This window comes from Hakea prostrata, chromosome 10 (assembly GCF_041222555.1).
Source record: "Hakea prostrata isolate BN-2017 chromosome 10, UWA_Hpros_2, whole genome shotgun sequence".
Lineage (NCBI taxonomy): Eukaryota > Viridiplantae > Streptophyta > Magnoliopsida > Proteales > Proteaceae > Hakea > Hakea prostrata.
The window spans coordinates 36,572,117-36,588,094 of record NC_142609.1 but is presented as its reverse complement, the minus strand read 5'-3'; the positions used below and the strand labels follow the sequence as shown (position 1 = coordinate 36,588,094).

Here is a 15,978-nt window from a genome sequence, read left to right as displayed (position 1 = left end):
TGTTGCCAACCCCGGTTCTAAGGCTTTGCCCTGACTACTCCGGTGTTCGACCCGGATTGCACACCTGGCTGTCATGGGTGAGTCTCCAAACAGGAATTTTTTGCATCCTCAAGGTTTCAATATCGAAACCTTGCTTAAGCGGACCAAACTATACTTACCACTTGGACCAACCCCCGTTGGTGACTCATGCATTCCTACGTTCATTTAAGTGACAATTCACTAGCCCATGCTTGTGATTGGAAAGTAAAGCAACACACAACAAGAAATGGACCAAGTCGATGCTGCTGTTCTAAGAGTAACCTCTTACTAGGAAACAATAGCTACCAAATAGGGTCTCCAACAGTTAAAGAAAGAGAGAGAAAATGGAACCCGTAGAGAATCTACAATGAGATAGCTTGAGATCTTTTTTTATCCAAAATTAAACAATTAGATTTATATGATATTCGATAGTGATTTCATAGTAATGTTCAGTAATTGCCAGTTTAGCAGTCACCAAAATTTTCCGTTTGAGTTTGATTGATTTGATTTCCTTCCGTTTATTTCTTGTTGCAACTACAACTTAAATGCCTCTGATCTCACTGCAATTCGAGTTTTCCACTTTTCCATATTATTCTTCTTGAGATCTTCAAAACTACCAACCTGCCTTAACCGTGACACGGATTCTAACCTAAAAATCAAGTTTCTAAATATAATTATTTCCGGATTCACAGTGTCCTTCCATCCCTATATAAGGAACCCCATTGTAGTTACACGATTCGTGCACTAACTCTAAGCTTTCTTTTATTCTATTCCTCTTTCTTTTTGTTAATGGCTACTTATTCCGCAACAAGAGAAAGCAACTACCGTTATACTGCTGCTGCCACAATGCTACTTCTCTTTGGACTGTTAATGGCAATGCTAGACGTAACAGGTCTCTCTCTTCTTATCTGCAAAAGAAAAATATGTGCATGTGTGTGTCAAAATAGTCAAAAGAAAAAAAACCACTACTAGTTTTAGTGATAGTTTTCTCATTTGTTCTTGATAAGAAAACTAATTGATCTTGTTTGATGTAATGCAGGTGCACAAATAGGTGTTTGCTATGGAATGAATGGAAACGATTTACCACCTCCACAAGAAGTTGTGGATCTATACAAATCCCAAAACATCCAAAGAATGAGACTATATGCTCCAAACCCAGAAGCTCTCCAAGCCCTGGGTGGCTCCAACATTGAACTCATGTTGGGTATTCCCAATGAAGAACTTCAAGGTATTTCAACCGATGATACCATTGCAAATGACTGGGTGCAGAGGAATATTGTTGCTTACCCTGGTGTTAATTTCAAGTATATTGTCGCTGGCAACGAAATTAGTCCTATCAATGACAAAGCTCAATTGGCTAACTTTGTTCTTCCTGCCATGCAAAGGATTCTCACGGCAATTCAAGCTTCTGGCTTACAAATCAAGGTCTCCACATCTGTTGAAGCTGGAATCCTTGGCGACACCTACCCACCAGCCTTAGGTCAATTTAGAGATGATGTGATATCATATATAGGGCCTATTATTACTTTCTTGGACCAAAGTGGAGCACCATTGCTAGCAAATATTTATCCTTACTTCGCTTACCAGGATAACACTGCTGATATTAGCCTTTCCTATGCCCTCTTTACATCCCAAGCAAATGGAACATCAGATCCATATAGTAAACTTGCATACCAAAACCTATTTGATGCCATGGTTGATGCTTTTCACTTTGCTCTTGACAAGGCAAATGGTGTCTCTGTTGGATTGGTTGTATCGGAGACTGGTTGGCCAACTGCAGCAGGAACTTCAACATCAGTTGATACTGCACTGACTTACAATAGAAATCTGATTTCACATGTCAGCAATGGAACTCCGAGGAAACCTGAGCCTTTGGAGACTTACGTGTTTGCTATGTTTGACGAGAACGAAAAGACTCCTGAGTTAGAGAAGCACTGGGGGTTATTCACTCCAGATAAACAAGCCAAATACCCAATTACCTTCCTGTAAATGTGGGGGAAAAAATAGTGACAGGTTTGGATTGAAGGAGACACTATCAACAGTTAGCTTTTTTTTTTTTTTTTTTTTTTTTTTGGGTTACAAAGAAAATAGTGTAGTCATACAAGCATTTAATTAGTTTTGCTTTACTCTATTTCTCCATGCTACCCTTTTGAATCATGTTTACTTGAGAAAGAAAGTATTTAAAATTTATTGTTGGATTTACTTTTACTCTATTTCTTCATGCTACCCTTTTAAATCATGCTACTTGTAAATCTAAAGAGTTTGTTGGGGAAACTCTGCAGTTTAATGTGTCTTTCCTTTTATTGTGTTGGCTGCCATACCTGTATTCAAAGATTAAGACCACCAAAAAAAGGAAATTATCTCTTTCAAACAAATCTTAATTGTGAAGGATCTTTAAGTTAACCACTAATCTTCTAAGTGATTTTCAAATCCATAATCTCTCTCTGCCCGAAGAAACCAAAAGAACAAGAGAAGAAATCAAAGATCAAAGAGAATATATTGGCATATGGTTCCTTTCTTTTTCAAAATCTCTCAATAGATTATATGATTCAGTCAAGCGTAATATTCTAATCTATTGATACTTATTGGATTTATTCTAAAATTTGATTAAAATGTTAAATAAATGTAAATTAAAATTCATTGAGCACTTATTAGGAGATCTCTTCTAAAAGAGTATCCAAATTCTAGTTTTTTATCAGTTTTGACCCGTGCGTCACATACCCTTATGTGCATCAAATAAGAAGAATAAAATCTAAAGACTTGTTAAATAAAAATTCATAAGAGTACTTATAATTTATTGAGAAATTTTCTCACCCATTGACGTTGTGAAATCCCCCAGAAACAAGTAAGAAAAAATTATCCTTGTGTTGGTTTTCTTCCTTTTTCTTCTTTCCCAGTCTTCCTTCCACCGGTCATCTCTCTTAGGTTTCTAGGTTCTCTTCCCTTCCACCGATTCTTAACTTTTCATGAACGCTTTATAATGACTCAAAGGATTTATACAACCTAATTCTTTCCCATCTCCCTGCTAAGATTCTCAAAAGCTTCGATTTTTAGAAAGGAGAAAAGCCACATCTAGGGAAACAGCGTTTTTTTTTTTTTTAAGATAAAGCTCTCTCTGTCTCACATCTCCAAATAGCGTAATTTCTCTATTACACTTTTACCAAAAAAAAAAAAAAGAATTTCTCTTTTACATTAATTGAACAAAAGAGGAAAGCGGAAAAACAGTGTCTTCATCTCTGATTCTCCCTTTCTTTTTTGAATTTCACAAAATCTTGTGGCTGCAACAGAGGATCGAACTTACTGTTCCTGCTCGGGTTCTTAAAATTCGAAGTAGAGTAGGGAAGTAGGTCCAGTTCTTAGAGTCAGAGATTTGGCAGTTTTGTGTTGTATCCAAAGACATTTCTTGCAGCAGCTTGATTTATAGAAGCTTGAAGCGCATATCAAGATTTGCGGCAACGAGGGGATGGACCCGGTGTTGTATACTTGTATGTACTCTTGGATGATGATCACAGCAGTGGCGAGCAAAATAGGCTCTGAGGCTCTGAGCTACTTTTGAACAGACGGGGGCGGAGAGGATGACCTGATAGCTTAGGGTAAAATGGTAATTTACGGATTTCAGGTAAATTAGTAACTTAACCAATATTATGGTCATTTTACCTTTGTATAGGCAATATGGTCATATTAAAAAGCAAATTATACAGGCACTCACTAATTTGTGAGTGAAACTAAAAATAAAAAATAGTAATTATCCACTATTATTACAAAAATTATATGGCACTCACATGTATAATTATAAATTATTCATAGTTAAATTTATAAAATTACCAAAATGTCTTACCTTTATTTAACTCCTTAAAAATTTGAATTTTGTTTACCAAAAAAAAATTTTGAATTTTGAATTACTCAATGCATAATGAAATGATATAATTACCTCTTCCATTTATTCAATCCCTTAGGTGGTATCTGCCTAGCATTGATTGAAGCGTTTCAATATTCCAAGTTTGAGTAGTCTTTCACATCTCCCTGCTAGGATTCTCAAAAGCTTCGATTCGGCATCGAGAAACCAAAATCTCAGAAATAGCTTGAGGATCCGAAAGTGGTGGAAACTTTCTTTCCTGCTGGTTCTGATCACCTTGCTTTCATCATTGGTCGAATCCAAAATTTGCCACCACCATCGTCTGAACCCATCATTCTCTAGCAGAATCATCACTAGTGTTAAGTGAATGCATAATCTCATTATGAGATTATAAATCTTGTATTTATAGAATGTAAATAACTGTTACAATATGAGAAAATATTACTTAATATACTATACTCTAATACCCTCCCGCAAAGTTAAGGGTCCTTCAAGAACCTTGAGTTTGGAGCGGAGTACACCAAAACGAGTAGAGGATAGAGCTTTAGTGAGGACATCAGCAAGCTGGTCAGTAGTAGAGACATAGTGAACTCAAAGATCTTGCTTTGCAACTTTGTCACGAACAAAGTGAAAATCAACCTCAATATGCTTCGTGCGAGCACGAAAGACACGGTTTGCTGACAAATAAGTTGCACCAATATTATCACACCATAAAATTGGAGGAGAAACTTGAGAAATCCCCAATTCCCCAAGAAGAGATTGTATCCAAGTAAGCTCAGTTGTAGCAAGAGCCAAAGCTCGGTATTCACTTTCAGTACTAGAACGAGCAACAGTAGTATGCTTCTTAGATTGCCAGGAAACCAGATTGGAGCCCAAGAAAATAAGATAACCACTTTGCGATTTTAGGTCAACTGGGCAACCAGCGCAATCAGCATCGGAATAGGCCGCTAAAGTGGTAGAAGAAGATGGCGTGAGATGAAGACCAAACAAAATAGTACCCTTCAAGTAACGGAACAATCTTTTAAGAGCAACCCAATGAACCTCTTGAGGAGATGCCAAAATTGACATAGCTTATTCACCGCACATGATAAATCAAGACGAGTAATGGTGACATATTGAAGGCCACCAACTAAACTCCGATATAGTGTGGGATCAGCCAGTGGTTTGTCTGAGACACCAGATAAGTGAAGAGAGGAGGACATAGGGGTAGAAATAGGCTTCACATCCAATAAGCCAACTCGATCCAGAAGAGTAGTGATATATTTTTGTTGGGACAAAAGAATCCCAGTTTTGAGAGGAATGAGCTCAACTCCCAAAAAATACCGAGCGAGGCCTAAGTCTTTGAGAGCAAACTCAGAAGACAAAGTGGAGAATAAAGCATCAATAGCATGCAAAGAAGGCCCAGTGATGAGTATATCATCAACATAAACAAGGACATACAAGGGTGTTGTAGGATGATGCTGAATAAACAATGAGGAATCAGTTTTAGAACCGTCAAATCCATGTAGGAGAAGAAAAGTACTAAGGCGCTGAAACCATGCCCAGGGCGCCTGTTTGAGGCCATAAAGAGATTTCTGTAGTTTGCAAACATAGGTAGGATATCGGGAGTCCACATACCCTGGCGGTTGTTGCATATAGACTTCTTCATTTAGTGTACCATGTAGAAAAGCATTGTTGACATCAAGCTGTCGAAGAGGCCATTTGGAAGAGACAGCCAAGGCAAGAACAATGCAAATGGTAGTGGGCTTGACGACAGGACTGAAAGTTTCATCATAGTACAACCCATATTCCTGTGTATATCCCTTAGCCACTAGACGAGCCTTATGACGTTCTATGGTCCCATCAGCCTTACGTTTGACACGATAAAGCACTTACACCCGATCAAGCGACGATCTAATGGTGGAGGGGTAAGAACCCAAGTGTGATTGGATAAAAGAGCATTAAACTCAGCATCCATGGCATTGCGCCAGACAAGGGATTTGGAGGCTTGACCATAACAAGTGGGTTCTTCCTCAGAAGAGATATGAGTAAGAAGAGCCATGGGTACAGGGTACCGAGAAGCATAGTAACTCTTAGGGACTTTGAGACGGCGGGTCCCATCCATAGAACGAGTCACCATAGGATGAGTGGAAGTCACATTAGTATGAGAACTAATAGGCCTAGACAAAGAACTTGTAGCTAATCCATTTGAAGAAAAAGCATCATTAATAGGAACAATCCTTGTTGAATATTCGGTTCAAGTCCCTGTATTATTTACATCTTGAGGACCAAAAAGAGAATGCCCATTAGCAAAATCAATAAGAGTTGTATCAAGCCCATCAGAAAATGCATCAGTAAGAGGTCCAGTTGTGTTCTCTGTAGGACACGGGAGTGGCTGAGGAACCAGCCCAGCTGAAGCATTTGAAGGAGCCAAAAGAGAATCACAAACAACTGCATTTATAGCTTCATATTTTTCTGATATAGGACCCAAAACAGCTTCATATTTTTTTGATATAGGACCCAAAACAGCTTCATAATTTTCTGATATAGGACCCAAAACAGCCTCATAATTCTCTGATATAGGACCCGAAGCAGCCTCAAAAGGTGCAGGAACAGCAACAGCTGAAATGTCTTCCATAAAAGCTGAAGCTGAATGTGAGAAGTCCTCTTGGTGTAAACTAGAATCAAGAACCTGAGAATGTGCAGGAGCTGCAGAATTTTCAGGGACAGCACTCTTTGAAACTTTGCTCAGAAAATGTGAATGGTCTTGCATAACATTGGGTGCACGTGCTGGTGCTTCAGACAGCTCTCTCAGTATATGTGATTTAGTAATAGTAGTATGTGTATTCTCAAGTGAAGATTGAACAGCAGATGAACCAGTATGAGAAGCTGATTTGAAAAATGTATGTGCAGATAATGAAGGACAAGAAACATATAAAGGAGATTGGGATAAGGAAGAAGGGGAAACAGTAGAAGGCTTTGAACGAAATGGAAAAAAAGATTCATCAAATATAACATGACGAGAAATGACAACCTTTCCCGTAGCTAAAGACAAACATTTATACCCATGATGTTTAGGGCTGTAGCCAATGAAAACAGAGGCAGAAGACCTGAAATCTAGTTTGTGTTTTTGAAAAGGTCTTAAGAATGGAAAACAACTACAGCCAAACACTTTAAGAAATGTATAGTCAGGATGACGATTAAAAAGCTTATGAAAAGGAGTATCAGAAGCTAAAACAGTAGTAGGCAAACGATTAATAAGGAAGACAGCAATAGAGAAGGCCTCAGACCAAAACTTTAATGGTAAACCAGAATGTGCAAGTAAAGAAAGGCCCATTTCCACAATATGACGATGTTTACGTTCGACCCGACCATTTTGTTAAGAGGTGTGAGGACATGAAAGGCGATGAAGTATACCACAAGACTGCAAAAAGGTAGTAAAACTGCGAAATTCCCCTCCCCAGTCAGATTGAAAACTCTTAAGAGAACAAGAAAATTGATTTTCAGCTAGAGCTTTAAAAATTTGAAAAACCTGAAGAGCATCAGACTTTTTAGTAATGGTGTATAGCCATGTAAAACGGGTAAAATCATCCACAAATGAAATATAATACGATGGCCTTCAGTGGAAAGAACAGTGGAAGGCCCCCACAAGTCAGAATAGACCAATTGAAGAGGGGTTGTTGTAATATCCAGCCCTATTCTAACCTTGACCCTGACCCGGATCCACTGTTGTATTCAGGTCCGAGGACCCAAAGCGGTGGAAGAAGAGATTTATGGACCATCCTGATTGATGATCATGATTTGGAGACCGAGCCCATGGACATTGACAATGATACCCCTTGCTTAAATGCATTGTCAGTGTTTAAGGAAGGTCTGCGCATCGGAGAAGATTAATATGGTTGATGTACCAAATGACCTCCTTTGCACAATCCGAAGGTATTCCCCGAAACTAGACTTCTTGATTGAATTGTGGAAGAAAACCTCACTCAATTTGACCTTGTATAGCCTTTCAAATCCCTACTTGAAGTTGCTGTTCTAAACCTGAGTTTTCTGCTGAAAACATTTTGGTCGATCATTTTGGTCGATACCATCGACCAAGGACCATCGACCAAAATGTCCCAGTCTACCAAGTTAATGATTCCATGGAATATTCCTTTTCTATTTAATATGACCTTGAGCCTTGAGCATTTTGCAATCATTTTTCTCACCTGGGAACGTGGGGAGAGCTTCCCAAAGTAGCTCCTTGGTTAGTGTGAAGGGTATCTCATCAAAGACACTTAGTTTATCATTGATTCTTGCCTTCATCTTCCACACTAAGGTATGACTCTTCATTCCACTCTCTACCCTACCATTTCCTACTCTTTTCTATTGTCATCTTGCTGATGGGACATTTGGAATGGTGCTGCAACCTTGCAACCACCACTCCAAGTGCCTACTCATGCTCAATCCATGATTCCCTTAGCCATTCATTGATGCTAATGCTTATATCTCATGCCTAGCATATGTATTCCATGATTTACCTATTAACATCATACCATTTGATATCAAACTGAGCTATATAGTGTATTATGTTCATGTTTTGTTAGTCCCAGATTGACACTGAGAGGGGGGGTGAATCAGTGTCTTCAAAAATTCACCACAATGTGGCTGGGTCTACCAGACAGTGTACCACCACTCTGCAATCAAGGCACTCCAATATGTGCAACAAAGAAAAATAAACAAAAACGCAATGCACCAGAGTTTACGTGGTTCAGCCAAATTGCCTACATCCACGGAATAATACCCAACCTAGGGTTTCGTATATTACTCAATACACTCTTAGATATTTTGACTGCTACAACAGTCCAGGAACACCAATCCCTGCTTTAGTCTAAAATGCAATTCAGACAAGGGCACCGACCCCAACCCCCTAGACAAGCTCCAACTTGCTAGGTCACAATGTAAACCAATAATTCAAGTTCCCCAAATTACATTCATGAGCTAGATTCTTCATCACTAAACATAACCTAGAAAATAATAGACAATCACTTGTGAATACGGGTTACCTCAACTTGTGTAAGATGCATGGTAACAATACTTGTTTCTCTTTTTCTCCAACTCTTTTTTTTTTTCTCTTTTCAATCTTTTTCAGTTTTCTCTCTTTAAAAAAGCCATACAACCATGTTCCCTTCTTTTCTTCTCTTTCACTTTCTTTCTTGTTCAGCAAAACAAAAGACTTCTTATTCCCAAGCTTCAGATCTCCATAGCCAACCAACGTCTTTTGGTTCGACCTCCACGCTATTCCCAAGCTCCTCAAAAACGTCCTCCTCTTTTGCTCTCCTTTTATAGATTAATTTAACTCAGAGTTTGAGTCAAACTTCAAACTCAGAGTTCCTATCTGACTTAAACAATGAGTGTTTTAACGTACAAATCGGACTAACTTCGAGATCTCCAATGAACAATCCCACCGTTGGATTTGAAGATCAAGAAGTCGTGAAGCTCTCCTCCAAAAATCAGCTCAATCGGACACTGGATGACCATCCGATGAAGAGGTTGATCAAAACTGGACTCAGAGTTTGAGTCAAACTCAGAGTTCCTATCTGACTTAAACAAGGAGTGTTTTGACGTACCAATCGGACTAACTTAGAGATCTCCAATGAACAATCTCACCGTTGGATTTGAAGATCAAGAAGTCGTGAAGCTCTCCTCCAAAAATCGGCTCAATCGGACACTGGATGACCATCCGATGAAGAGGTTGATCAAAACTGGACAGAGACCCTCAAAAACGGGATTCTTGAGTTTTCTTTATTTGAATTGGATTCTTTCTCTTGGAACCTTTTTGTGTGTTGCTGTACCATATCAAAACCCACTTAAGTTGCCAACAATGACAACACCTTCATTTTAGGCCAATGGAACAACATGTTTAACATTGCCATATGATTCAAACAAAATTCTTTTTTGTTCCCCTGGGTTTGGTTGCCCTTCCCCAAAAAAAAAAAAAAACCAAACCCACGCCAAGTTTTTTTTACATAAAAAAGATATGTCAAAAATGTGCGTTTTAAAAAAAAAATAGGGTTTTGTTTATTCTTTTTTTTAAATTTTCTCTCTCCTTTTTTGGTTGTGTGTCCAAGTTTTGTTTGTTTTTAACACAAAAAGAAGACTCATTTCGGACCAAAATCCCCAAAATCCACTATTCCCGCTCCGAGGACTATTTTGGTCGATCATTTTGGTTGATACCATCGACCAAGACCATCGACCAAAGTTGTTCTTGACAACAACCTTGGTCAGTTTTGACTCAAATGACATCCGATCTTCCGACTTCTTTTCTAACTTATTATTGATGTTTGTTTAGGGCCTTAACACTTCTATTGGACTATTCTTGGTATTCTCAATTCATCATCAACTCATCCAAGGTAAGGATGGTTATATCCATAAACATATAAGTCATCAAGTATTGAACTGTGCTTTATTCAAAGAATGAAATCCCTAAATCTCTTTCAATCATTATGATCTTGTTACATATGTGTTAGAACAAGTAACATTTAAATCTTTATACATTGGTTGTGTTACTTTATCATTTTGATTTGCTTATGTTTATAATGATTCGTTTCAATATCATGATTTGATTACTATTATGAATATGCATTGGATGCATGAGAATGATGAGATTTGATGTGTGATTGCTTACGTATGACTTGGGATTGGAGGGTGTCCTACTGACACTTCTGTCCTTGGGCATCGGAGGGAATAGTATGGGATGTTCTCCGATGGTGCCTATCGACACTCTCTCGAGTTATTGGATGACATACATAGGATTGTCTAGTTGTGTGGCTAGGTTCATCCTTGTCGTGTCAGACCCGAATCGGAAGGGCATTGAGACCGAACAACCCGTGGTAATGTATGGTTGGATGGGCGCTCTAGGCCGGTAGCCAATCCGGTAGGGGACATAAACCATGCTACGGATACACGAAAGGGGCCATTTATTGGTAGAGTTGCATATGGATAGACTTGGGCTCACGGGCGCTCAAGACCGGTAACCAATCCGTGAGAGGACGTGAGAGCTTCCCGTTTACTATATGTGGATGACCAATAGGGTTGATGAGTCCGAAATCCGGGATTTCGCCGACTCTAGTGTGAAGGATACCGGAAAGGATCGCCGGGGGCGAGGAATGGATGTATCTGAATCGACTTGACCGATCGAGTAGATGACTTGCATTGGGCTAGGCTTTCTTGTGACATGCGCCGATACTTGACCAAATGGTGATGTGAGAGAGCGGTGACCGATCCCCTTACCATGGTTTTTGATGATTTTACCGATCTTCCCCGGGCATTCCCAAGATATGGAAATGGGAGAGTGACTAACGACCCAGAGAAGTACGGTGCTATGACTTAAAGCATGTCTACCTTAGAGACCAGCATTCATAGAGTTAGGCTCATATCTGCATCATATGTTCCATATCACATTGCATTATTATATGTTCTGAATGTGTATGATTTCTAATTATGGAATAACTTCCTTTTTGAGTTCTTCGAACTCATTCCTTTTGTGCAAATATTTTAGATTACATTCCAGGTACCGAAGATTACGATGGCACCTCCTATGAGGCGAACTATGATTCCACATACTACCCTCCGGGTAGTGGCGCCGGTGAGGATTCGTATATTGGAGCCGAGGAGGATTATTATTTGCACCAGGGTTAGCCCCACAGTTGTGCGGGAGCGGCAGCACTGGGTTTACTTCATCCGTACTGTTGAGGAGACTACCATTAGTATAAAAGAAACCCTAGCATAGTGCTTCATTCCCCTGGTGTATTTGTGGAACCTTGGATTTTGTAATTAACTTGTCTTCGAATTATTCCGGTGATACTTGGATATGTAACTAACTTGATTTAATACTTTTCCGCTGCTCTGAGAGGGTGACTACCATACCTTCTCACCCTTTATGATTTTGATCATACCTTATTTATTATCTATATTCCGCACTCTGATTTAGTTAATCTTGTCTTATTGATGATACTTGATATTAGCTGTTTTACCATTGATTATTACTGTTCATGATTGTGTTACCGTGTATGTGGGAGGCATGGACCTCAGATCATTGATCCTTGGACTGTGGATCACATCCCGGGTATTCCAAATGGGGTACCGGCTGGGTGGATGTGACAGTTGTAGTAGTAGGAGAACAAGACTTAAAAGGTAACCTATGAGATTTACCAAGTGACAAGGAAGAGCAAACAAAAGAAGAAAAAGAACCAGAAGAAGGAAGATGAAAGGTATGTATCATACGGTTGACAACAGGAAAACTAGCATGACCTAGCCTAAAATGCCAAACATCAGGAGTAACACATGTACTAGAAAAAGCTTTAACATAAGTATTATGCAACATCACAGGAAGTGTGTAAACACCATTATCAGCAGGACCTCTAAGAAGGACCTGGCCCGAGCATCGATCCTTAATAACAAAACCACAAGCATCAAATTGAAGCACAACATCATTATCACAAGCAAAACGATGCACATATAATAAATTGTGAGCAGCAGTAGGCACATGTAGAACATTAGCAAGATGAAAATTATTGCCATTCACAGAGAAGGAAGAAGAACCAATATGATATATGTGCAGACCTGAACCATCGCCAAGACGAACAGAATCAACACCAAGATACTCAATAGGTGAACTAAGAGCACCCAAATCGGAGGTTATGTGATGAGAGGCTCCAGAATCGGGTATCCAATGCATTATTCCACGATTTGCAGTAGCAACATTAGCCCTTGGAGAGAAGGGAGCAGAACTAGAGGCATATCATTGAAGATGAAAACAAGTTTTCGCAGTATGACCTGATCGATCACAGATCTGGCAAAACAAAGAAGCACTGTGGCGTCCTCCATGACGACCACCAGAAGAAGCAAATCGGCCACCAAAACGGCCTCCAAAAAAACGAGGATTATTGCCATGAGAAAATGAACCACCACGATTGAAGCCCCCACTAGATGTAGTAGCCACTTGAGCAGTAATATTGGTGAGATCTTGTAAAGCAGAGAATAACTGCAGTTCTTCACAAGAAAGAAGACCATAAAGATCTGAAATCTTAATTGGAGAGTCTCGAGTAGTTAAAGATGTCGCGAAGGCCTGATATTCAGAGCTTAAGCCTCCAAGAATATACAACACCATATCCGAATCAGGTACTGGTTGGGATGCAAGAGCTAGGGCATCAGCAAGCTTTTTGATTTTGAGTAAGTAATCGGCCATAGAGTCAGAACCCTTCTTCACTTGATGGAGTTGCAAACGTAACTGCATAATCCGTGCTTGAGAAGATGAAGCAAAAGCAGAGGAGAGCGCAGCCCAAACCTTAGCAGAGGTACAAAGACCAACAACTTGGGAATGAACAGACTCCGTGACACTGGAGAGAATCCAGCTTAGGAGAGTTTGATCTTGATACTGCCAGGCAAGAAGTTCGGGATTTGCAGTAGGGGAAGCCAACTCAGGATGTAAGAATGGAGGAGGCATGAGTTTGGTACCATTGATGAGCCCCATCAATCCAGAACTTCGAAGCAGAGGAAGGAACTGACTTTGCCAAACAAGATAATTTTCAGAGGTTAAGCGAATCGTGAGAAAGTGATGAATGTTCGAGAATCCCAGTGAAGAAGAACAGCGAGCAGAAGGAGATTCCATGGATGCAGCAGAAGTAACTGAATCGGAAGCCATTGATAGAGCAAAAACTCAAGAACCGTAGAAAATATCAAGAAAGGAGGAGAGAGAAAAGAGTGCAGGGGAGAAAAAAGGAATTAAAATCTCAGGAGCGAACCTTCAGGAATGATACCATGTTAAGTGAATGCATAATCTCATTATGAGATTATAAATCTTGTATTTATAGAATGTAAATAACTGTTACAATATGAGAAAAGATTACTTAATATACTATACTCTAATAACCAGAAATGTCTTTCGATAATCACATGCAACAATCAGTTCAGTCAACTCAAACAAGTGATAACATGTTACTCTCACCCATTTAATCAAGTACTTTGTTTGATTCCTTTACCCCAAGAACTTTAGGAATTTGTTTGGGTTATGATATCGATTTGGGATTTGAATTATGCTGCGTTAGATTTGTTAGTGAATTGAAAAAAATATTTTGAAAAGGTATGGAATCCAGGGAACCACCTCCGCCCCTGACATAGATTTTAGGCTTAGAGAAACCCATTTAAGTATTCCAAACCCATGGACTGTATATGATTCTTTCGGATCCTCAAGCTGTTTCTGAGATTCGAGTGTCACGTTGCCAAAGATAGAGAAGCAGAAGAGAGAGAAAATGAGGGGTTTTCTTCTTGTGTAGAAAGACTACTCAGACTTGGAATATTGAAACTCCCTGGCGGCAGTGGCTGTGGGCGGTTGCCGGCAATGTGTTGGAAGATGTGTATGTAGAATATGGGTGAAGGGAGAATCCCTTCACCTACCAAAGGGGGTTGGGTAAATGGAGGGAGGTAATTATGTCATTTCACTACCCTATAGGGCATTTGAGTAATTTAAATTTAAATTTTAAATGACTTAAATATAGGTAAAGGCATTTAGATAAAAAAAAAATTGGATTAAGAGCTTCTAATATACTAGGACGGGAATGAGAATATTAATGTCGTCGGTCAGAGCAGGCATATGCCAAACATGAATACCCCTCGAAGCCACGGGCAGAACACCTGGTAGAGAGACCCAATCTTGGGTGAAATAAATACCGTGACTTCGGTCGACCTCCCGTGGGAGGTTGGGCCTCTAACTGCTTTACTAATCCACCATTGGCATTTAGATAATTTTACAAATCCATCTAACAACAAATTTAACTAGGGCAACTTGTAATTATACAAGTGGGTGTCATGTAGTTTTGAGACAATAGTGGGTGGTCACTAGTTTCACCCTAAAAATAGTGAGTGCTGTGTAATTTGCTCTTAAAAATGTAACTTGAATTTAAACGGTGAACCTATACAGTCACCAACGATGTGAAATCTGGAGGGGGTCTTCGTAAAGTTTCAATTTTGAAGGTGGTGCCCCATGTTTCTAGTGGATACGGAGGGAGCTCGTGTAAAAGACTCAAAAAAAATGAAATTATTTTATTGCTAGAGGAAAATTACAAGACTAGACAATACTAAAGACCCAATTGATAACACACGTGTTTCTACTTCGAAAAACACCAAAAACTGTTTGAGTATTTATGGATGCAAAAACATTGTTAGGCATTAGAAACAATACACGTAGACATTTGATTAAAAAACATTTGACAAAACTTGGTTTTGGAATTAGAAACAATACACGTAGACATTTGATTAAAAAAAATAAAGTTAAATTAAAACAAATTTGAAAATTGTAATAAAATTTACGAAAGTTGCCATAGTTATATTTAGAGTGACAAATTCCACAATACCCTTTCTAAAATTTTTTCATTTAAGCTGAACCCGCACCCAATTTTTGCTTCAAGAAACCCAACAACAAATATTTGATGCACCATATATAAGTATTTCTCAAAGCAAAATTTTTCATAAATTTTAATTTATGTGGCAAAAATTATGCGAAACAAAACCGTTTTCAGCCAATATTCCTGCTTCTCAAAGCAAGAAAAACTAGGAATTGTTTTTGGCAAGTTATCAAACGGATCCTAAGTTCCCTTTAACAGAACTAGCTACATAATTTTTCTATAAGAGGCATGTAAAACACAACAAACAAATGAATTAAGACTATCTTTGCATGATTTTCCTTTTATATTTTTACCTATTTTTTAAAAAACCAGCACTCAAACTCATTTTGGATTAAAGTAGGAAAATCGTTAGATAACTAATCTGTAAATAGTTTTTTCAGTAAGGATATGTCTAGCATTATCTTTCCACAAAATAATTTCTTTTATTTTGAAATTATATATATAGATTTTAGAGATCGCCGGTACGATCCCTTTTTTTTTTTTTTTTTTTTTGTGTGTGTTTCAAGGAGTATGCCTGAATCCTGTAGAATTCACTTGTCTCACCTTTACTACTGATTATTCAATCATCTGAATTCTCTGTCACCTTATGTCCTTCAAACCGGAAATAAGGGACTTATTCATGCTGCCCTTCCATCGGTATGGACTCTAGGCCTTTACACAGCCGTTGACAGACGATTTTTG

General features: G+C 38.8%; 1 protein-coding gene across 1 annotated transcript; it reads left to right on the top strand.

Annotated features, from left to right (window-relative positions):
• Window positions 1-807: 807 nt before the first annotated feature.
• Window positions 808-2,007, top strand: LOC149002692 (glucan endo-1,3-beta-glucosidase, basic isoform-like). Its single transcript, XM_089138762.1, has 2 exons — window positions 808-910; window positions 1,058-2,007. The coding sequence occupies exons 1-2, from the start codon at window positions 808-810 to the stop codon at window positions 2,005-2,007; spliced, it is 1,053 nt and encodes a 350-aa protein (XP_088994888.1).
• Window positions 2,008-15,978: the final 13,971 nt, after the last annotated feature.

Bases quoted from the DNA above. Each gene is read 5' to 3' on its own strand.
- LOC149002692 (XM_089138762.1), top strand. From the start codon at position 808: ATGGCTACTTATTCCGCAACAAGAGAAAGCAACTACCGTTATACTGCT. The intron at 911-1,057 runs GTCTCTCTCTTC...GATGTAATGCAG, and splicing joins GGCAATGCTAGACGTAACAG to GTGCACAAATAGGTGTTTGC.